The sequence below is a fragment of the Homalodisca vitripennis genome, chromosome 7 (assembly GCF_021130785.1).
Source record: "Homalodisca vitripennis isolate AUS2020 chromosome 7, UT_GWSS_2.1, whole genome shotgun sequence".
NCBI lineage: Eukaryota > Metazoa > Arthropoda > Insecta > Hemiptera > Cicadellidae > Homalodisca > Homalodisca vitripennis.
In genome coordinates, this window is record NC_060213.1 from 4,581,806 (window position 1) to 4,604,542 (window position 22,737).

Sequence of the window (22,737 nt, forward strand, 5' to 3'; positions counted from 1 at the left end):
CATAAAATGTTTTAATTTCCATGTACTAGTATTTTTCAGAATACGTAATATTAATCTTGAAATTTTACCTTTATTAGGTTTTTAACCCAAAATTAATGTTTTTGATTTGTAATAAAACGTTACATTTTAACTATTTCTATGCGTTGAATTGACATATAATGTGTTTACTGTTATATACTTAAACTTCTAAACCCACATTATGCAATGAATAGAGTAAATTAAAAAATTAAATGATAAAACATATTTTTGGCACAGTAATGACAACTTTAACACAAAGGATATCAAAATAACCAATATACATATTCGCTTATGACGGAGTCTAAGGTAAACAACATGATTTGAGTATATATTAACAATGTGTTTTATTTCAAAATTGTCACAAAATATAATACACTGGAATGATCGTAACTAAACCTATAATATACTAAATGCAAAAATAAACAGTTGAATTATTTTTCCAGTCTGGTGGTTTTCAATTGGTACAATCGGCTTTTTAAAGTAAAAATTTATTTATTTTAAATTTATAGCTTTTTAATATAACTTTTTTCTAAGGACAATAAAAGTAAACATAAATCGAAAAAAATAGAAAATTGGGAAAGTAAAGAAATTTTGTAATCGTAATAAAACAAAAAAGACCCAAAATTTAAGTTTGCATGTATTAGAGCATCTTGATAAATTTTAACTAAAGATATGCATGCGTAACTAAAGGTAATTACAGTTTTTATTCAATATTAATAATAAAATTATATATTTTAACGAATTTTAGTTTAGTGTAAAATCAATAATGTACTAAAGTTGGATATCCCTATCCGTAAGGTTTTCTTCTAGGCGTATTATGGAAATGGTATTTTTAAACGTTGTGACGACTATTTTCTAGAATAATAAAAACAAAACATTTACAACCGAAAGCCAACTTTACCACCTTAAAGGACCGATTATCTGGCGGTCATGTGGACCTGAAAGTATTTGGGTGAGACAATGGAGCCAGGGAGGTGATTCTTCTCGTCCGGCATGGGCTGACCCTCCGGTAGCTCTAGTGTGAAGTTCTGCATCATCGAGGAGAGCAACAGGAACATGTTTTGTCTTGCAAATGTCTCCCCAGAACACACGTGTTTACCTGTGCATTGATATTAGTGTAAGAGAACAACAGGAACATGTTTTGTCTTGCAAATGTCTCCCCAGAACACACGTGTTTACCTGTGCATTGATATTAGTGTAAGAGAACAACAGGAACATGTTTTGTCTTGCAAATGTCTCCCCAGAACACACGTGTTTACCTGTGCATTGATATTAGTGTAAGAGAACAACAGGAACGTGTTTTACCTTTCATACGTCTCACCAGAACACACGTATTTTTCCTGTGCATTGATATTAGTGTAAGAGAACAACAGGAACGTGTTTTATCTTTCATACGTCTCACCAGAACACACGTATTTTTCCTGCGCATTGATATTAGTGTAAGAGAACAACAGGAATGTGTTTTGTCTTGCAAATGTCTCCCCAGAACACCCGTGTTTACCTGTGCATTGATATTATTGTAAGAGAACAACAGGAACGTGTTTTATCTTTCATACGTCTCACTAGAACACACGTATTTTTTCCTGTATATTGATATTAGTGTAAGAAACAACAGGAACGTGTTTTATCTTTCATACGTCTCCCCAGAACACACGTGTTTACCTATGCATTGATAATTAGTGTAAGTTTAGAACAACAGGAACATGTTTTGTCTTGCAAATGTCTCCCCAGAACACACGTGTTTACCTGTGCATTGATATTATTGTAAGAGAACAACAGGAACGTGTTTTTATTTCATACGTCTCACCAGAACACACGTTTTTATCTGTGCATTGATATTAGTGTAAGAGTGTAACAACAGGAACGTGTTTATCTTTCATACGTCTCCCCAGAACACACGTGTTTACCTGTGCATTGATAATAGTTGCCAGAGTGTAACAGAAACGTGTTTTATATTTCATACGTCTCACCAGAACACACGTGTTTACCTGTGCATTGATAATAGTGTAAGAGTGCAACAGGAACGATGTTTTATCTTTCCCACATGTTTAAAAGAACACACGTTTTTATTGATAATTGATAATATTGAGAACGTTTTACAGGAACATGTTTATCTTGCAAACGTCTCCTCAGAACACACGCATTATCTGTGCATTGATAATAGTGTCAGAGTGTAATATGAACGTGTTTTATATTTCATACGTCTCACCAGAACACACGTTTTTATCTGTGCATTGATAATAGTGTCAGAGTGTAATAGGAACGTGTTTTATCTTTCATACGTCTCACCAGAACACACGTATTTATCTGTGCATTGATAATATTGCCAGAGTGTAACAGGAACGTGTTTTATATTTCATACGTCTCACCAGAACACACGTTTTTATTTGTGCATTGATAATAGTGTCAGAGTGTAATATGAACGTATTTTATCTTTCATACGTCTCACCAGAACACACGTATTTATCTGTGCATTGATAATATTGCCAGAGTGTAACAGGAACGTGTTTTATATTTCATACGTCTCACCAGAACACACGTTTTTATCTGTGCATTGATAATAGTGTCAGAGTGTAATATGAATGAACGTCTGTTTTATCTGTGCATTGATAATAGTGTCAGAGTGTAATATGAACGTCTCACCAGAACACACGTGTTTACCTGTGCATTGATAATAGTGTAAGAGCAACAAGAACGAGTTTAAAGTTTCACACATTTTAAAAGAACACGCGTTTTTAATTGATAATTGATAATAGTATCTGAGAGTTTTTAGAAACATGTTTCGTCTTGCAAACGTCTCCTCAGAATAAACGCATTCACCTGTACATTAATAATAGTGTCAGAGTGTAACAGGAACGTGTTTTATCTTTCATACGTCTCACCAGAACACACGTTTTTATCTGTGCATTGATAATAGTGTCAGAGTGTAATAGGAACGTATTCTATCTTTCATACGTCTCACCAGAACACACGTATTTATCTGTGCATTGATAATATTGCCAGAGTGTAACAGGAACGTGTTTAAATATTTCATACGTCTCACCAGAACACACGTTTTTATCTGTGCATTGATAATAGTGTCAGAGTGTAATAGGAACGTATTCTATCTTTCATACGTCTCACCAGAACACACGTATTTATCTGTGCATTGATAATATTGCCAGATTGTAATAGGAACGTGTTTTATCTTTCATACGTCTCACCAGAACACACGTTTTTATCTGTACATTGATAATAGTGTCAGAGTGTAATATGAACGTGTTTTATCTTTCATACGTCTCACCAGAACACACGTATTTATCTGTGCATTGATAATATTGCCAGAGTTTAACAGGAACGTGTTTTATCTTTCATACGTCTCAACAGAACACACGTATTTACCTGTACATTGATAATATTGCCAGAGTGTAACAGGAACGTGGTTTATCTTTCATACATTCATCTCACCAGAACACACGTTTTTATCTGTGCATTGATAATAGTGTCTGAGTGTAATAGGAACGTATTCTATCTTTCATACGTCTCACCAGAACACACGTATTTATCTGTTTATTGATAATAATGCCAGAGTGTAACAGGAACGTGTTTTATCTTTCATACGTCTCCCCAGAACACAGGTGTTTACCTATGCATTGATAATAGTTTCAGAGTGTAATAGGAACGTGTTTTATCTTTCATACGTCTCACCAGAACACACGTGTTTACCTGTGCATTGATAATAGTGTAAGAGCAACAGGAACGAGTTTAAAGTTTCACACATTTTAAAAGAACACGCGTTTTTAATTGATAATTGATAATAGTATCTGAGCGTTTTAGGAACATGTTTCGTCTTGCAAACGTCTCCTCAGAATAAACGCATTTACCTGTACATTAATAATAGTGTCAGAGTGTAATAGGAACGTGTTTTATCTTTCATACGTCTCACCAGAACACACGTTTTTATCTGTGCATTGATAATATTGCCAGAGTGTAACAGGAACGTATTCTATCTTTCATACGTCTCACCAGAACACACGTAATTATCTGTGCATTGATAATATTGCCAGAGTGTAACGGGAACGTGTTTTAACTTTCATACGTCTCACCAGAACACACGTTTTTATCTGTACATTAGTAATAGTGTCAGAGTGTAATATGAACGTGTTTTATCTTTCATACGTCTCACCAGAACACACGTATTTATCTGTGCATTGATAATATTGCCAGAGTGTAACAGGAATCTAACACATAAAGTGACGACATTCCACCCTTATCATAAGGACGAGTCAGTTGTTATCAATCAGTCAATACTTTTGGAATATCAAAGAGGTTCACAACCATTTTTAATATTTAATTGAGTTTATTGCTGGACACATTGTGTTGATATTATATTAATAAAATAAACATTAATTTTAAAAAAGTGTTTGCTACACTTGCATTATAACCCGAATATCCTGTTTGCCAGGTGTTACCACTAACCCAGAGAAACTTCAATTTTTCAAAGTCAACCATTAGCTATGTTTTAGCGAAGCCAATCATTCCCGGGGCTTGAAAGTTTTAATTTTTTTTGTCTGTATTTCTACATTATTTTTATTAATAAATGTACATAACAACTTAAAACATACAGTGTGTTACGATAACTGAAGAATAAATTAAACAATAACGGTGTAAATGAACGGTTTAACTAAAGTTGAATTAAAAGTGTATACATTTCAAGTAAACTTTGAAGAGAGTTCATTGGTTGCTGCTAGATTAATTGAACGCTGAGCCAAACAGATCCCAGTTAATTTAATTAAACTTGTTGCATCACAAAAGACAGAAATTGAGACCCACTACGGTCGACAGAACATCATCTAGCCACATTCACTCCTTTTACAAACTTGATAATTTATATATTGAGATTGCATGTTTCATTGTCTTTAAATAAATATGACTCCCAGTTAATTATTAGGTCTCTGAGCGAAAAAAAACATCTCTTTTATATTGCGTGAAGGTTTATTTATGGCCTACGAGCCGAGAGCCAATATTTATTGTATAAACACACAATCAAGGTTATTTATCGAAAGAGTAATTTATATTAAGCAGAAACATTATCAAAACCAGAGAGTAAGAAACAGGTTAAAAGTAGGGAACAGTATTTTTTACATGTCATATTTTTCTTATCTTTGTACGTTTCTAACTCCTCGTGAAATATGTAAATGAATGTATAGTTAGACGACTGTTAATTTTTGTATTACGTTGTCTGATAATGATATAGTTATTATATACATATATAAAGGTCAGTTTTAAGTATGTCAAACTGAGATATCCTCCAATTTTGATCAAAAACAGAAACTACCGCTGCTTATGATTGATTTATTTTGTAATAAAAATGATTCGTTTTGAAGAAAACTCAGTTTATGTGCTTATAAAGTGGATATTGGCTGTCAGGTTCCCTGACTATTAGGATTGATCTTTCGTTGGATGGGCTTTAGGGAATCCGACCTCTCGTAAGGATCTCATTTCTGCTTATTTTTCTATCTATCTGTCTAACCGTATGTTATCTGGGGTTCATTCCTGTAAGAGGATAACTGATTTTGATGGTAGTGTATGTTAGTCTATAGAATGTGGCTGACCCTTTTAGAAATAATTTACATTTCTCTTGAGGGTTACCATGATGAGAACTGATGTAAACCAACTTAATAGACTCTAAGTGATTGAAACATTTGACATATTAAGCTATGTAGCCTAACTCTACTCGTAAAAAATGGTTTTCTTCTGCCTCTGTGTGTAAATTTGTATTAATTAAACACTAATACGAAACCCAGTTTAAAGCAAAAAACTTAATGTATGCAGCAAGATGTAGACAGCATGAAACTTAATTTATGTAAGAACAATTTATATTATATCATTTTCGTATTAACTTCTTTTTCTATGACTTATTTGTTTGTTTCTGTCTTCTAGATCACTAGAATGATTAGCTATTGATTTGGAACTGTGTATGCAAATGACACCTAGTGAAACGTACTTCTACCTTGTATCATAATATTGCTGCTTCTGTCTCACACTGGTTTATAAAACAAACCAACCAAGCATTGTTAGACAAAATATCTGTTACACTAATTTAATATTCATTGCATTTGTGTAAGTGTAAAACAGCTTAATCTAGTGTTGACAATGTAGGCGTACAGTCACAAATGTCACATCAAGCTTCGCCTAGGTTGAAAGCACAGTATCAAATCTATATTAATTTTCTTTATCAAAATTTCATGAAGATAGATATATAGACAGAGATTCGTACAGAAAATACATGTTGGTATACCCCTATAGGCAAAATAAATATTGAGTCAGCCTACTGAATTATTGGCTTCAACGATACCTAGCAAAATCCTGTGGGTTTTTGACATACACCATCATATTACTCAATTCTTGTCTGAGTAGTGATGAAGTATGATTCAGTATTTAAAGTCTGCAATGCAAATATTTCTCTCTTATTTATAAAAATAATACATTCACATATTTCTCATTAAGTAGTTGTCATAGTAGTGTTCGTAATAGTAAAAGCGTGCGTAACCGGTGCATAATAGTATAAGCGTGCGTAAGCGGTGCATAATAGTATAAGCGTGCGTAACCGGTGCATAATAGTATAAGCGTGCGTAAGCGGTGCGTAATAGTATAAGCGTGCGTAACCGGTGCATAATAGTATAAGCGTGCGTAAGCGGTGCATAATAGTATAAGCGTGCGTAAGCGGTGCATAATAGTATAAGCGTGCGTAACCGGTGCATAATAGTATAAGCGTGCGTAAGCGGTGCATAATAGTATAAGCGTGCGTAACCGGTGCATAATAGTATAAGCGTGCGTAACCGGTGCATAATAGTATAAGCGTGCGTAAGCGGTGCATAATAGTATAAGCGTGCGTAACCGGTGCATAATAGTATAAGCGTGCGTAAGCGGTGCGTAATAGTATAAGCGTGCGTAACCGGTGCATAATAGTATAAGCGTGCGTAACCGGTGCATAATAGTATAAGCGTGCGTAAGCGGTGCATAATAGTATAAGCGTGCGTAACCGGTGCATAATAGTATAAGCGTGCGTAAGCGGTGCATAATAGTATAAGCGTGCGTAACCGGTGCATAATAGTATAAGCGTGCGTAACCGGTGCATAATAGTATAAGCGTGCGTAACCGGTGCATAATAGTATAAGCGTGCGTAAGCGGTGCGTAATAGTATAAGCGTGCGTAAGCGGTGCGTATAGTATAATAACGTGCGTAAGTGCATAATAGTATAAGCGTGCGTAAGCGGTGCGTAATAGTATAAGCGTGCGTAACCGGTGCATAATAGTATAAGCATGCGTAAGCGGTGCATAATAGTATAAGCGCCGGTGAGATAGATTATGTACTAAAACTCAAGAGTGAGCTCAAATCGAATTTTGTCTGCAACTGTTAACATTGAATTTTCACAACATTTCGTTATGTTTTGCATTTAATTTAAAGTTGGTAAAAAATAATATATCACTGAAAGACTTTCAAGTTTTGTTGGCTTACAATCTGTAAAAATATCATGTGTAAGCTAAGTATTACCTTAGTTGCAAATCTTTACTCATATTGTACAGGAGCGAATTTTGTATAAATAGTCTTACCTAGCCCAAATGGTAAAACCAAATCCTTCTTCTTCAAACTCCCATCTTCTTCTAGATGTCTTTCGGGTCTGAATTCAAATGGGTTTTCCCACACCTTTTCGTCCATGTTGTTGCTCCAGAGATTGGGTAACACCATCGTGTCCTGAGGAAATTTATTGTTTAAAAACTTCTTTGTGTCTTTGAAAACAAAAGCATATAATGTAGGTCGTAATATTTTAAGGAATCATAGACCTGTATAAAAATAGTTGTTTTGTTTTACATATAAATAGGATAGAAACTTTATATCTTAACAGACAATAACCCCAGCATGTTTTCAAAACACTGCAGAACATAAGGCATAGTTTTCACACTTAGTTATGTATTTTTTATTTCTTATGTTTTGAAAATATTCAGTGTTTTAAACTATTACTTCCTTTCAAGCTTTAAATATCTCTTAATTTCTAAAGTGGCGGCTGTTCTAATTTTGGGAAAAGATGGTTTATGTCTACTTTTTTATGCATCTTAGAGATAAAACAAAAAGTGTTATTGAATTCCTAGGTATTTTCATTGTGTCTTGTCCTTGCAGATACCATTCGTGCAGTCAAATGTCTGAGTGAAATACGGTAACTTTACGTATGCGGTAGTGAATTCCATAAAACATTGACTAATTAAAAAAAAAATCTTTTTTCCTACTAAGATATTACTAGGAACTAAGATATATTTTGGAACTGTATTAGCTACAAGCTACGAATCAAAGGTTCCAAGGTGTCGCCCACTCTCTTTTTGTCAACTATTATTAACCGGGTATTTCACAACATAATTCAAGATTCTAATAATATTTTTGACTGTCAAACAATTTAAAAATTATTTATATTTACACATTGTAATAATAATATTAAGGTTTTAAGGTGAAGGTTGTTAAAATTTGGAGAATAAATGGTTATATCTCAGTTGTTAAGAATCGGAATAAAATGACAGTAGGTCTAGAATGCAGAAATAATGTTTGCTAATATGGTTATTATATATATATTGTAGGTTTTGAGATAACTGCTTAGACAAACTTTTTAAGTATGTGCTTGTAATAGCATTGAATAATTACAAATGACTACTATCCAAAACATAATTTCTGATTAATTCTATACTTTTCTTCATACCATTACTTTGTGCCTACCCTGCTAAGAAATTTGGTTTTAAAAAGGATCTATATGTACTTTTGTGTATTTAGATATTCCACCAATTTCAGTTTATACTTAATTTACTTCATTAATGCGGTGAGCTACTTTATGCTTTTTTGCAAGTTTTATTGAATTTTTTAGGGGTTTCAACCAGGAAAAAGCAAATAAACAAATATTCATTAAACCCAACCATCTGAGTTATATCAATATTTGTTGTTCACAAGTTACTTTTCAACACAAACATTTTTCAAATTAGAAGATGTTAGAATTAAGTTGTAAGTTTTTATAATAAATACTTGTGATTATTGTTTGTGGATATATAATATGAAACAGGTTTTTAAATAAGTTAGCTTTAGTTGACACTTTTCAACTCAATTCGCAATAAAACTTTAGGTAAATTAATTATGTATTAAAGTTTTCTTAACAATTAGTTGGTATAAAATGTATTTAAAACCACTGTAAACAATATCATTACTATTGAGAAAAAATAAGGTTTCAACCGAAATTTCCACAACTCTCTAGTAAGGTGGAAATTGTGAACTATGAAGAGTGGTATCTTAAAGAGCAAATTTTGTTAATGATCCTATGCATTTAATGATCCAATATCCTATAATAATTACATGGGAATATGATAGCGTCTTACCTTAGGTATGAAGTAGCCATAGAAGTAAGTATCTTCTGTACAAAGATGTGGTAAAGCCAAGGCAGCCAGGGTCTCCCTCCGCATGACCTCTCGCAGTACAGCCTCCGTATACGGCATGCTGGGAGAAAACCTTTATTATAATATAGTTCACCGAGTGCTTCGTTGCAGTGCTGATCTTCATTGAAGAGTGCGTCGTGAGACAATAACATTGACTATTGTGGTCTGACTTCAAGTAATTGTTATGGCCAAGTGTACTCATATTATTGTAAAAAAGCTGTGTACTTTTACATATTAGGTTTTTTTGCATGTTTAGATACTATACACATTACCCAAAGTTACTTTATTTAAATTAGGTTGAACCTCTTTCTAAAATTCATGTTTTAATGTTCTTTTTAAGAAGGAAGTGCTGAATTTCCTATATACTAAATATAAATAAACGTAAAGATTGTGAAGGCCTATATGTAATAATGAACTTTCTAAAAATACAATGCAGTTTGTTTTGGAATAGTGGGAATTTTAAATAAAAAAACCCGTTTTTGAAGTAAGCTATGTGTCAACGATTTTTGGAGCCAAATAGCCTATTAAGATCTTCCTTTAACTTATACTTGATAAAAATTACTTCTTAATGTATCAATGCCTAATACGCTTGTATGTTTGTATAAGCAAATTGTTACTGGATTTATGCAACTGTTTGATGATTTTTCTTTAAAACTAGCCCAAATGGTTTAACTGAAAACAAAATAACTTGTAGTTATACGCAAACTTTTAGGTTTGTAAGCACAGTTTACTTAGATTATTGATTTGGATTACTCATTTTACGGACTGATTTAGTCTATAGAAGACATACCTGAGCCTAAATGCACTGTTGTTTCAACGAAATGGAAATAGATAGAAATTAAATGAAAGATTCCATTATTAAAGTGGCGGAGTGGCGGCTGGCAATCTACTACCAATAAACCTAAATAATTAAGAGAAACCTTTGAAAAATAACTTGTATTAAATTGTACACCACGTAGAATTTTTTAAATATTTTGACGATTTATTTCTGTTTTTTTTTTTACTCAAATAATGCTTAATGTATGGCGAACCTGTTGGTAAATATTCCAAATCATGTTTTGTCGCTGTAATGTGCAAATTTGCAACGTGTATTCTGTATGCAATAGTAAAGCTGTTGGGCTTGGAAAAATTAAATTTATATTAATATTTGTAGTATAAATAACAATGGGTATTTCCTTATTCATTACTTATTCTTAAATTTGGATTTTTGCTACTGTTTTATTGTTGATTTTTTATTTTTATTTGCTTCTCCTACAGTTTACACCAACAACAAAGATCTTTTTAGGACATATAACTCTTAAGTTGTCATTTACCAATCAATAATAAAGAATTAAGATAAGTAAAAGTATTATAAGCAATATATTGACAATTTATCTACATCTAACTTTGATTACGATCTTGTGTGATAAGAAGGATTATATGATGTCCTCCCTTGATACCAACTTAATATCACTGTGAAGAATATAAACTCACTTTTTTTCTATCGTCCAGATTGGGCAACCTGGAGCGCCCGACCACGTTGTCTACCTCCTGTTGGGCTTTGGCCTGGACCTCGGGGTACTGAAGAAGGAATTCGACAACGAACCCCATCGTTGCTGACTGTGTCATGGACGATGCAAACAAAGAGTCCCAGAGAGTCATCACCATCTGTTCATCTGCAAAATGGACATCTTAAATAGCTTAATGCAGATCGGAAATAGCTCTAGATTTTTACGATGTTATCAGGTGTCCTTGGACCAGCATTTCAAGAAATTAATCTATTGAAGTTTTATTTAGTAAGACATTGCGACACACACAGAGACCATTTTAAAGTTTTAACAAACTGTTACAGTGCAACAGGTAGGTCTAGAATAGCTAAGACAGAAACGTTCTCAAACTCACACAATTTTATCAGATTATCCTTTGATAATCGTTTACTTAAGTATATTTAATACAATTTTAATATTCAATAAAAAGTGTAAAGCCTTTAATTGCACATCGATTCATTGTGTTGAGCATGCAACTTAGATATATAGATTACCTGAGAACCAATGTTGATCTTCGGTACTGTCCTTATCCTTCATCTCTTTTATGTATGTGTCACAGAAGTCTCTAAGTGCATCCGATATGAATGTATCTTTATGCTCTTGCACCATCTCCTGTAAAGACAAGCAAAGTTAACTTTATGATAAAATATAATTTATAATTTATTTGTTCAAAGTAAAACATTGTATACCACTCTTTTATTCAGTGGTATAGAATTCAGTACTGAAATTTTAAAGACGTAAAACTTTAGGAACGTATACTGTACCACCACCTTGAAGAAATTAAATTAATGTATATAATAGTTAGTCAAGAAGGTATGAATACACCAAACCTAGATTCACTAATGCTGCATGCAAATTTCATAATCTTTAGCAAATTTTATTAGTTTACTTTGTGTTTATGATAAAATTTTATTCGTTGTATTCAGTAGAATATTTTTTTTTAATTTAACAACTAATTAAGCATAATAATAAAGCTTTTAAACCTGTTATATATTTTAGAGAAAATATTCTTGTATATTGCTTATACCTGAATGAACTTCTTTATGTACGCATTACTCTTCATGAGGTCGTTGTATCCGGAGAAGTCTGGTGCGAAGTACCGGACCCACGGGGTGATGTTGATAGCGCCAGTAGTGGGGTCCAGAGATCTCACGAAGCGATAGGAGTAGTAGGCGAACTCCCTCAGCTTGTGGTAGAGGGCGGGAGGCATACGGGTGCCCAGAAATACCTGAAGTGCGAGGTTCAGGAAGTAGGCATAGAACGCTGGAGGAACCATCACCTTTCCCTGCGTGCATACTCCCTGTAAAATGACATTATCATGAACATTGTAGGCATGAAGCATGCGGGTGGCAAGGAATACCTGAAGAGTGAGTTTGAGGAAGTAGGTTTAGAACGCTGAAGGTACCATTACCTTTCCCTCTGAACATACTTTCTGTGAATATTACATTATCGTGAAAAATTAGTGGAATAATTTGAAGGCATTTTAGAACAGACTCATTCGCACATTTGCTTGATAATTGGCTAAGCGTAAGCGAAGCCTATCTCTTAGATTTCAGCAAACTGTTTGCTTAGATCTTCTATCTGTTTGTCCGTTTAATGTTTTGAGAAAAGTGAACTAAATATATGAAACCTTCATGCTAACAAAGGCCAGATCGCTTTAGATTATGGTTTATAGAATGGTACACATCTGACTCAAAGTTTCTCTCAATGAACCGTTCATGGCATCTATAAACAAGGATTTTCCCACCAGCATATTGTGGAGAATACGTCCATGGCCACCAACTATGGCTAATGGTATTTAGTTAATGAAAAAGGTTTAACCAAATATACTTAAATGTACTAGCCAAACAAGTTTTATTAATACCTTTAGGAACGTCAGTATTTTGCTATGAAAAATAGGAGGTAAATTTGCGTTATTAGTTATTATTGAGTTATTACAGAAAGATAACGCATTTCTTGTTGTAACAGACTATTTTATACCACATTGTATGGTAATAAGTATATGATTATTGATTTTACTGACCTAATAAGCCATAATTCGTGGTTTTATATTTTTGTATTATAAAGCCTAACACTACTAAAATAAACTCCATGCATATGATCATGTACACCGTACACGGAAAAATTTTAGAATTCCTATAAAAAGTAATATAACTGACCTTCATATAGCTTATCAACAAAAATATACTATAATGCTTTAATCCAGACTTAATTCAAAAGTAATAATAAATAGGTTATAAAATAAAACTAGTGCTAATATAAAAAATTTAATAACGAAAGGAAATGACTTTGTAACCGAAAGCTCTTGGGTATGGTAGATTAATTAATAGTGTACTAAAAACATAAAATATATACAAAACATAAATGTAAAATAATATTTACGTATTTTTAAATTATGTAGTACGCAAAGACTGAGATCTCCATTCCATAAATAATTAAGTCAAATATTGATTAACATTTGTAAGAAAATTTAACTATTTAAATATACATAGAATCAATTATAAAGCTGAAAAAATCCGTTTAGAAAAGTTACCAATTTCCCTGTCAAGGACAAGTATTTTTAATCTCGGTTTATTGTCTACACTTTGGGATTGGATGACCTTAACGTTATCTGAACGTCTCAATAAATTAAAATATTATTAATCAGTAAATGTTTTCTATCCGAAGTTTTCTACACTAAGAAACAATCGTAAAAACGCTATCCCATATTTCAAAGTGCATAGATAAGAGTTCATTAATTAGTCATTTCTATCGATAACACCACATCAAATTAGTGTTACTGAAGGAAATGTAAATAATTTAATTGTGAACATTAGGTTTAATTGCTTGGTATTAATAAGGAAATGTGTCTCTACTAAATTTTTGTTTGCGAAATAGCAGAAGGAAAACTAGTAATATATTTAAATTTTGGAGAATACACATATTTTTGTTTAATCATGAAATCGGTTTATAAATATTATAAATTCCACAATGTTACGAAGTACCGTAAAACATTTTAGCGATTCTTACTTTGAAAAGAATACCCCAATTTTTCTCCTACAAAATCATGATCCGTAAATATTTTGTTTATTTGTGTTATTTGTAATCTAATACTCGAGCAATATATACTCGTACTGTTGTAACGCTAATACTCTTGTTGTATCATTATATTTCTGTGGTTAACAAGTAGCTGCATCCAAAGGAAATATTTTGTGTGTTAAGTTTAATAATTTCTTTTGTTATTAATGTTTTGGTATATGTCGTATGCAAATAAAATACTTATTGATGACTCCGTATATTTTGTTTTAAAGGCACTATCAATTTTTAATAACACTTAATAAATTGTTCAATCAAACATTAATTTGAAAATATACAGTGTAACGTATCAAACAGTGCGTGATCGTTTAATGGATATCAAGTCGTCAGTGCAACTTTAACATAATTTTACGTCAGTCAGGTTAAAATCAGGCAAAATACATCAAAAGGAGAGGAAATTTCCATATGATTTCAAATATTACCTTAGATTTTAACTAAGAAGGAAACAGCCGGAATCACACACACTCTGCTTTATTGATTACTTACGAAATATGAGCATAATGTATCCATTACCTCGAGATCTTTCACAATAAAAACCAATTATTTTTTGGTTTTCATAATAAAATATAGTGGAAGACGTTACGGCTAATATATTATTGTGAATCCTTAACAGATATAAGTGATGTCTATGTAATTTTTAAAACAATAATTCTTTTTAATAATAATGTCAAAAACCGTAATCTTTTTACATAAATCGTCTAAGAATAACATGAAATCTATCTAGGCTTTGCAATTTTACACAAAATACTATTTCAATATAGATTTTCAATGGATTTCCGTGAACTTCAAGGGGTACCTTAAAAGATTTAGTTACCTTAAAAACTAATAAATCTAAGGTATTTATTTATGCGCAGGATGGCATTTAACAAACCACCAACACAAGCAAACAATACAAACACAATATTGACATGTATAACAGCGTGTACCCCATCGTTACACAACGCGCTTTACGGAAGCCCGGTGTGTACCCTATGTGGTACACGTTGGAACTTGTGAATGATCGAATTTACCCAATGGGGTACACGTCGTCGTGAACAATTTAACGCGGTTATAGACAGATTAAATAGTAAGTGTTCAAAATGACAACAACGATCTTTTAATTCTAGGTTTTAAGTGTAAAAATCAGCTGATGAACTATATACTTTATGACTAGATAGGTAATTATTCTGCATTTTTTTAATATAGTATTTCAAGCAAGGAATCCTGTTTAGTAAAACCACTACTATTTCGCCATATATTCCTCTAAGTAAAAACTATGGTATTAATATTTTTATCTATAAGTATCCCAAATTTAACCTTTCTTCAAAGTCATTTTTGATGTTATAAAGAACGTATTTAAAAGAAAATAAGTTTGTAAATAATACGGTATAAAATTAAGTGTTTAAAAACAAAGTTATTCAGTAAGTTTTGTAAGTATTTCAGAAAGGTTGAGTTTAAAACTTTGAAATTAAAAGATAGATCGTTTCTATAAAAATACAAACAGGCTGACAGATGGTAAACTAAGCAATGTAGGACATTATATGACAATTACTAATTATTTCGGAACGAAAATCGTATGGTAAATGATGGAGTTTGTATAAAATGAACGTGCTTTTAGCAGTATTATTGTCACAAACTTGAATTTATGGATTGAATTTCGACCATCAATATTATTTAATTGTAGTTTAGTCTCTAAAGAGTTAATAGAAACAAGCTTATAAATGCACACTGTACCTCTTCATGTTTTGACTGAACCAAGTCTATGAAATCTCTAATTTCCTCTTCCATGATCTTCTCAAAATGTTTACTTCTTGTGCCAAACCCAAAGTCTCTCAGATTCCTCAACATGAATCTTCTCTGCTCCGTCCAACGGTGACCATCGATAAAGAACTGTCCTGGAAATTTCAATCGAGAGATTAAATCTTACTAAACTTCTTTGAATATCTTACCGGTGTCATGTAGAGAGACTACAACTTGATACATGGTTAAAGAATTATTTTCATTTAAATTTAATTTTTGTCATTACTTCTCTATATATAAACTATTTTTGAAGATATTCCTTAAATAAATCACACTTAACAAACCTTTAATATATAAAATAGTAAAAAACATATAAAACTGAACCAATAAAATATGAATTTTTGCACATTTTGGAGCATAAGTATGGCCATAATTCATTGATTTTAATTTACATCTTTATCAATTTATTCATGGCTAAACGTTTTGGTTTCGTCTACAACAGGACAACCTAAAACATTAAAAATAGCTTGACTGATTGGAACTTTGTTTTCAATTAGTGAATATTTATTTTGATAATGTTTTCCATGACTATTTATTTGCAAAATACGAAGCTCCAAAAATAATTACGAATAACCTGAAATATTTTACATAATCTGGTGTATTAAAGTTAATCTTAAATCTGGCGGAGTAATTTTATACAAATTTTATTATCTTTAAAGATGTATAATTTTTTTATAGATATTGCTCAAAATCATGAGTATAATCTGGTATGTTAAATCCAATGCCAAATCTGATCAAATAAATATGTCAAAACATTTTATTTCCTTTAAAAAAATTCTAATGAGTTTTTCTTAATGACTACTAAAAACTACAAACAAACAGATATAGATAGGAGCAGAATGTAGAAGAGGTTCTTACTACTCTACGACCTCATGGAAACTGCTCATGGAACCATTTATCAAGGAGAGGTAATAGCAGAGCTTAACAGACGTTTGTGGGCTGTGAGAAAGATACGAAAATTCACACTTTGACTATGATGGCAGATCCACACAGTTTTTAGATCCATTTATTGGAGAACCAAGTCATCCAGGCTCTCAGAGGAGTGGTTTCTTATTTCCACTGGATCAGGAGACTTGTGCGAAGCCTCCCTCCAAGCCCATTTAAAAACCCCCTCTTGTCTGAACCTGGAGTTGATCACTCTTGAGCAGTTAAATGCTTCCGGAATCTTAAACTATAATACCGTTTCAGAAAAATTCTGAACGGTAAAATATTGGGTGTGCTCTAATTCCACACAAAAAGGATCTTACAAAGAGTCGTGTTGATCAAACTGGAAAATTTTTTAATTTAGCAATTGGAATTCTGGTACAAAAAATATCAAGCACTGGTGAATCGCTTCAGGTTCCGGGAAAACCTAACGGGATATCGAAGAGTCAAAGAGACCATTTTGTATCTTGAAATCCAAATGAACATTTCAGCAACAAACTGTGATAACAGTAAGTGACGTATCTTGAAGAGAATATTCCACCTAAACAGGTCGCTGATATGTTCATAGTTTATGTTAATACTTTTAGCAAATGTCTTTCTGTACTCCGGCAACTACGTTCAACAGGATTCATGAAGTTAAAACACTACTCGAATTACTACATTAGTGTAACGTAAAAGTAAAAAGGCAGCGGTCGTATATCTGGCACGTGCCTTAATTGACCTTATATTGACCATATCACCGTATGATCACCATGTCTTATTAGTCACTGACTTCTGTTTTAGCTAATTAATGACAATTTTGATATGATCAATATTCAGTACATTGCTTTGGTGTTATTATACAAAAGGTTAGCAAAGGAAAGTTTATCATAATTGCCCTTAGGCACATTTAATGAGGACATTGGGCATTTTGTGAGTTACGAGGATACCAAGATATATACAAATTCAAATGTTTTATGGAAGTTTTTGTAGGGTTTTTGGTTAAAATATAAATTATATGTTATTTAAGATGAAGTTTTACTTAAATTGCAACCTTTTCAGACCATTTTATTGCTCTTTTGCTGTATTCTGAACATATGATGTGTCTTGGCATTCTAATTTGAAGGATATTATTTGGTAGATAAGGCTCTATTTAGCACCATTGCATACTTTTCCATGAGCAACTACTTGCAACTACGATAGGCTTTAATGTTACTACAATAACAACTACGAACCTCGGATGACGCCGTCAGGGTCTCGGTTGCGGGGTATGAACGCCTCGGCCCTACCCTGCATGTTGGGGTGATTGAGCATATCTCTGACGCTAGCTTGGCTACAAGCTATCACAGTGGGGTAGGGCCCCATGTACATCCCCAGCACTTCAGTCTTGTAGCGGCGCGCCATCCAGTGCATGGCCACATACGGGAACTTGTAATTCTCCGCTAGCAGCTGGAGGTAGCCTCCCCATATCGGCCACCGGTACGGTCCTGTCAGGAAAAAAGAAATTGAAATACAAATGATGATCAAATTTCCAATTTATTCATCATTGTTAATTTTTAATTCACACAAAGCTAATCTAAAAAGTAAATGTGCATAGTATTCAACTCTCTTATTTGATCAGATAGACAAAAAGACACACACAAACACAGCTTACAAAACTGTAAACAACTTTTTCAAATTTCCAATAAAAAATAAAATTGTTGACCACTAAACTCCAAGGCAACAATACACGTCTCTGATCAGAATAGATGAAACTATACATTATTTAAATTTACTAAAAATGCTCTACCCTTTTCATCTTTATATTGCTGTACTATGGAACTATTACGTATCATTTGATGATCAAAGGAAGAATCTGAGAAGAGATTCTACTCTTTTGGGTCGCATTGCATTTTCATTAATTATATTAAGGGTAAGTAGTACTTACAGCATTTTGTGTATTATTAAAAATGCCGAACTTCAAGCACTTTTTCGCTTTTAATTTTTGTTGAGTAGCTACGATAGGAGAAGTATCATTTAAAGAATTTAATAATTACACACCCATACACTATTTAGTACTTTTATATAGTTCTTGTTGGTTCAGAACAAAAACGAAAATGTTTATTCACTTCAGCTTTTCAATATTTAAGTTAACAATAACAGTCTAAAAAGCATTACGGTACGTTATATACTAAGTACATAATATACTAACAGATAGAGGATTTAGAGTTTGAAAAGTCTTGTTACGGGATGAAATTCAGGGTGGTTTTACTAATACCGGATCTTTTCTTGCATATTTAGTTACTTTGTATTGAGATATGGAATTGTAATCAGTGAAATCTTGGTAATAATGGCTTATTATTATGTATAATTTGTTTAATTTACGCCTTGAAAACGAACTATCATGTAATGTTTAATTTATTTAAAAGCATATATTATTGGCTAAAGATGTATCTTCTAATTTAGACTAATCTTGAAAGGGAAGCTGTGTCGACACATTGGCATTAAAATTTATAAAAATATTCGATTCATATTGATGAAACTTATGATTAATCATATTAGGTAGATGTATTACTTACATATTTCTAGGCTTAATTTTTTAAATAAATGTTCATCTATTTCAAATTACAATCGCTGTAGTTCTGAACTGTTTATGAAAATACAACTGACGTTCTGTTTTGAATTGAAGGGAGTTGAGCCCTAGAGCAAAACCTTTGTTCTTTGTGGAAGCTAGGAATATTTATGTGGAAGCTGGGACTGAATTTTAGTAAATGTTAAAATATATAACATGATTCTGTCAAGAATAGTTAATCTAAGTCTAACGATAATAATTCCTTGTTCGAATTTCTGAACTCTTTAAGAATTTACGGATATGTCGAAACGGATTCCCTCTCAAGATTAGATGTGTTCCGGATGTGATTCGGAAAAACAAATTTATGGAATAAATGGTGATAAATGGCATGATTATTGTTTATTTCTCTTTTTTACCTAGGCAGTAACATTTCAGAAGGACCTAAAAATATTTTACAAAATATATGATATGAAAATTACCTGGAAGGTTATGAAAATTACACGCGTAGGAAGGGAGAGGAAATAATTAAGAAAATCTTTAATAACAATCCCAAACGTTATATAAATTCATCGTTTTGAACTCAAAATCAAAATCGTCACTGCAGAAATTTAATTTGCCTAGAAACTGGGAGTGCCGATGGCCGAGTGGTCTAAGACGCTGGACTTTGAGTCTGAGTTAGAGATAGCGCAGGTTCGAATCCTGTCTTTGACCGTTGCACTTTTTATCAGTACCATCGACCTTGTACTGTATCGACTCTCCCCCTTATTCTGTTTGATAAGATCCTCGCACAGGCCAGTGGCCCATGAGGACGGGCAGAATAAGGCAAAAAGGAGATCGGTTTCTCCTTAAAAAAAAAAAAAAAACTATTATTATATAGTAAGGATTTTTCTTTATTTTGAAATCATATTTATTTAAGATAATTTCTCTAAAAACTAACGCATATTGTTTATTTCTCCACGAGAAATGACATATATTAAACGTTCGAAATTAAGGCTGAGGATTAAAATGTTAAAATCTTACAGTATTTACATTTATATTATATATTAGCTCAACGAACTTCACTTCCTTATATCTTAGGTAAATTACATATTTCAATGAAATATATTTTAAAAATATTGTTTCCTTATGAAAAATGGTTTTTCTTATGAAAAATGTTTTTTATACAAACAGCATGGCGTACATTTAGGATGACGTGTTTTAATAAACTTCACATACTTTTACTGAACCGGTCTCATGGGACCGTTTTTTAAGATATTTCAAGTTCCTTTTCGTCGAATAACAAAAAAGTTTTTCTACTATTTTTCTAAATTGTTATATTAGTAGAGTGTTACCAAAATTTTCTTCACAAATTAATATAAAATAATGTTTAACCAAAACATGTATGTCGCCACCTTAAGCCAATATGGTCCAATAAGGCCCACAAGTAACAGTTTCATCACAAATTGTCTGTTGCAAAGTTCCTTTAGTTTTGACCATCATTTTTATAAAATGTTATAAAGAGGAAAAAGTTTATCTAATGGTATTTCAAGACAGCTTTTTAATCTAAGTGTTTTTTTTTTCAGGATAAAACATGTATGGTATATCTGATTGGCCGTTTTAAAACAGTAAAGAAAGTTAAAAGCAATATTGATATTTATCTATTGAAGCTGATATTTACAGTAGGATGTTCAAGAAATTAAAAGGGCTTTAATACACACAAAACATTTCTTAAATTTATTCTGAATTTTATCAAGAGAATGGTATGTTTATCCCATCCTCAGAAATTTAATTTATAAAACATTATATCAAGGGAGTCCGAATGGTATTATTAATAAACTTTATTGAAGCAAAATACCTTAAATGTGTAAATGCAAAAATCTTTGTAACGTTTTCTGCTTAAATAGCAAAATATTAGATTATCATAACCTATATTAAATAGAAAAAGACAATTTTGTTCAAAAAAGAATTGCCAAATTCAATCATATACATTTACATTTAAAAAATGAATAATAAAAAATACTTTAACATTAAACATTTAACAAAAATCATATTATTACATACATAAATAATTATGAATATTTAATAAAATATAAACTACAATAAAAGATCAATGATAAATATTTATTTAAATGGTTCTACATTATTATTGCAAAAATTTAATATTTTATTGAAATAATTAATATGTTACTCATAGTAATTAATAATATATCCTACTCCCCTGGAAAATATTATTGTTATAAATATTAATATTATAGTGAAGGGATTGCGCAAGTTTTCCAATAACTCATATTTCACATTATTGAGCAATAATTGCTATGTACTTAATTATTATGTACTGAATGTTAATTTACAGTAAATATTGAATAATAGAGATACATATATAGTATTTTGCCTATCAAGGTTGCTTTTGAATTTTTTTATGAATTTAATAGTAGCCCACTAAGTAATATATACTACCTCTCCGATAAATAGACGACAAATGTAATACTATTGTATTAAAACATAATAAATTTATTTCTATTTTTTTACAGATTAAGTACCAACATCAGTTTAAAATATATTTTCCATAAATTCTACCAGCTTCCTCTTATTGGAATATAATACTTAATTTATAAACAAATAATCCAATAATAATTGAATTTTATTTTTGTTACGAAAGGCCTCACAAAAAATAAAATTTAATAGTTGTTGGTGTTTTGGTTTATAAATTAAGCATATTTTTAATATTAACAATATTGTATAAATATTTGTATAAAATTGGATTTACTTACCAGGAGGGAATTTCGGATGAGGTTTTCCAGTGAAATATGTTACAAAGATGTACACAAGTAAAGTAACAAAAGTGAACAGCACAAGATACATATTTAGCTAAGGGTCCAACACAGATTAAAATAGCTCTCTTTACCACTTGCTAATCATGTTCAAACTGGATCTTAAATTCTCTCTCACTCTTATACTTCGGCGTATAGGGAAAGTAGAGATCAGAGTAGAGGTTATCGCAGAGCTATTATTATACAGGTCAGTGATTTCATGCTATTTTCCTGTTTATAATTGTTTAAAATTTTGTTATTTCCTCATTTATGCTCATTTTTACAAAATTATCTATTTTTCATTTATTATTCGAGTTTAAGGAAGACTACAGTTTTAATTATTTTTTCATGAATATGTAATACAAACAACATTAATTAGTTATTACATTTTTATAACGAGATGATTACTCTTAGAACTTCATAAATTAATAACAGTGAATATTAATATTACTACAAAATTTCATTTGTACATTTCTGATTTCCGTTTATACGGGATACTAAAACTCAGGTTATTTAAATGATCGTTGCCTTTAGTAAGGTATTTTAATATTGCTAGAATTAATTTATAATGCGTTGCATTAAAAGCTGAAATCTCAGTATATTTACTATTTAGCAGAAAATTAGAATCTGACAGTATTTTAATATAA

At 31.7% G+C, this 22,737-nt stretch overlaps 1 protein-coding gene across 2 annotated transcripts; it reads right to left on the reverse strand.

The window, feature by feature from the left end:
- Window positions 1-343: 343 nt before the first annotated feature.
- Window positions 344-22,227, reverse strand: LOC124366914 (probable cytochrome P450 304a1). Of its 2 annotated transcripts, none has more exons than XM_046823515.1 (9): window positions 22,052-22,226; window positions 17,986-18,237; window positions 15,782-15,942; window positions 12,021-12,293; window positions 11,488-11,605; window positions 10,942-11,122; window positions 9,411-9,528; window positions 7,614-7,755; window positions 344-1,117 (listed from the first exon to the last, which is right to left on the reverse strand). In XM_046823515.1, exons 1-9 carry the CDS (start codon window positions 22,140-22,142, stop codon window positions 936-938), a joined length of 1,518 nt encoding a protein of 505 aa, XP_046679471.1. In that variant the 5' UTR covers window positions 22,143-22,226; the 3' UTR covers window positions 344-935. The 2 variants fall into 2 exon arrangements, with proteins under 2 accessions (XP_046679471.1, XP_046679472.1); XM_046823516.1 differs by lacking the exon at window positions 344-1,117 and adding an exon at window positions 3,671-3,723 and having other exon boundaries at window positions 22,052-22,227.
- Between the last annotated feature and the right edge of the window lie 510 nt (window positions 22,228-22,737).

Bases quoted from the DNA above. Each gene is read 5' to 3' on its own strand.
- LOC124366914 (XM_046823515.1), bottom strand. From the start codon at position 22,142: ATGTATCTTGTGCTGTTCACTTTTGTTACTTTACTTGTGTACATCTTT. The intron at 15,943-17,985 runs GTTCGTAGTTGT...TGAAATTTCCAG, and splicing joins CCCTGACGGCGTCATCCGAG to GACAGTTCTTTATCGATGGT. The intron at 7,756-9,410 runs GTAAGACGCTAT...AAATTTCCTCAG, and splicing joins ATGGCTACTTCATACCTAAG to GACACGATGGTGTTACCCAA.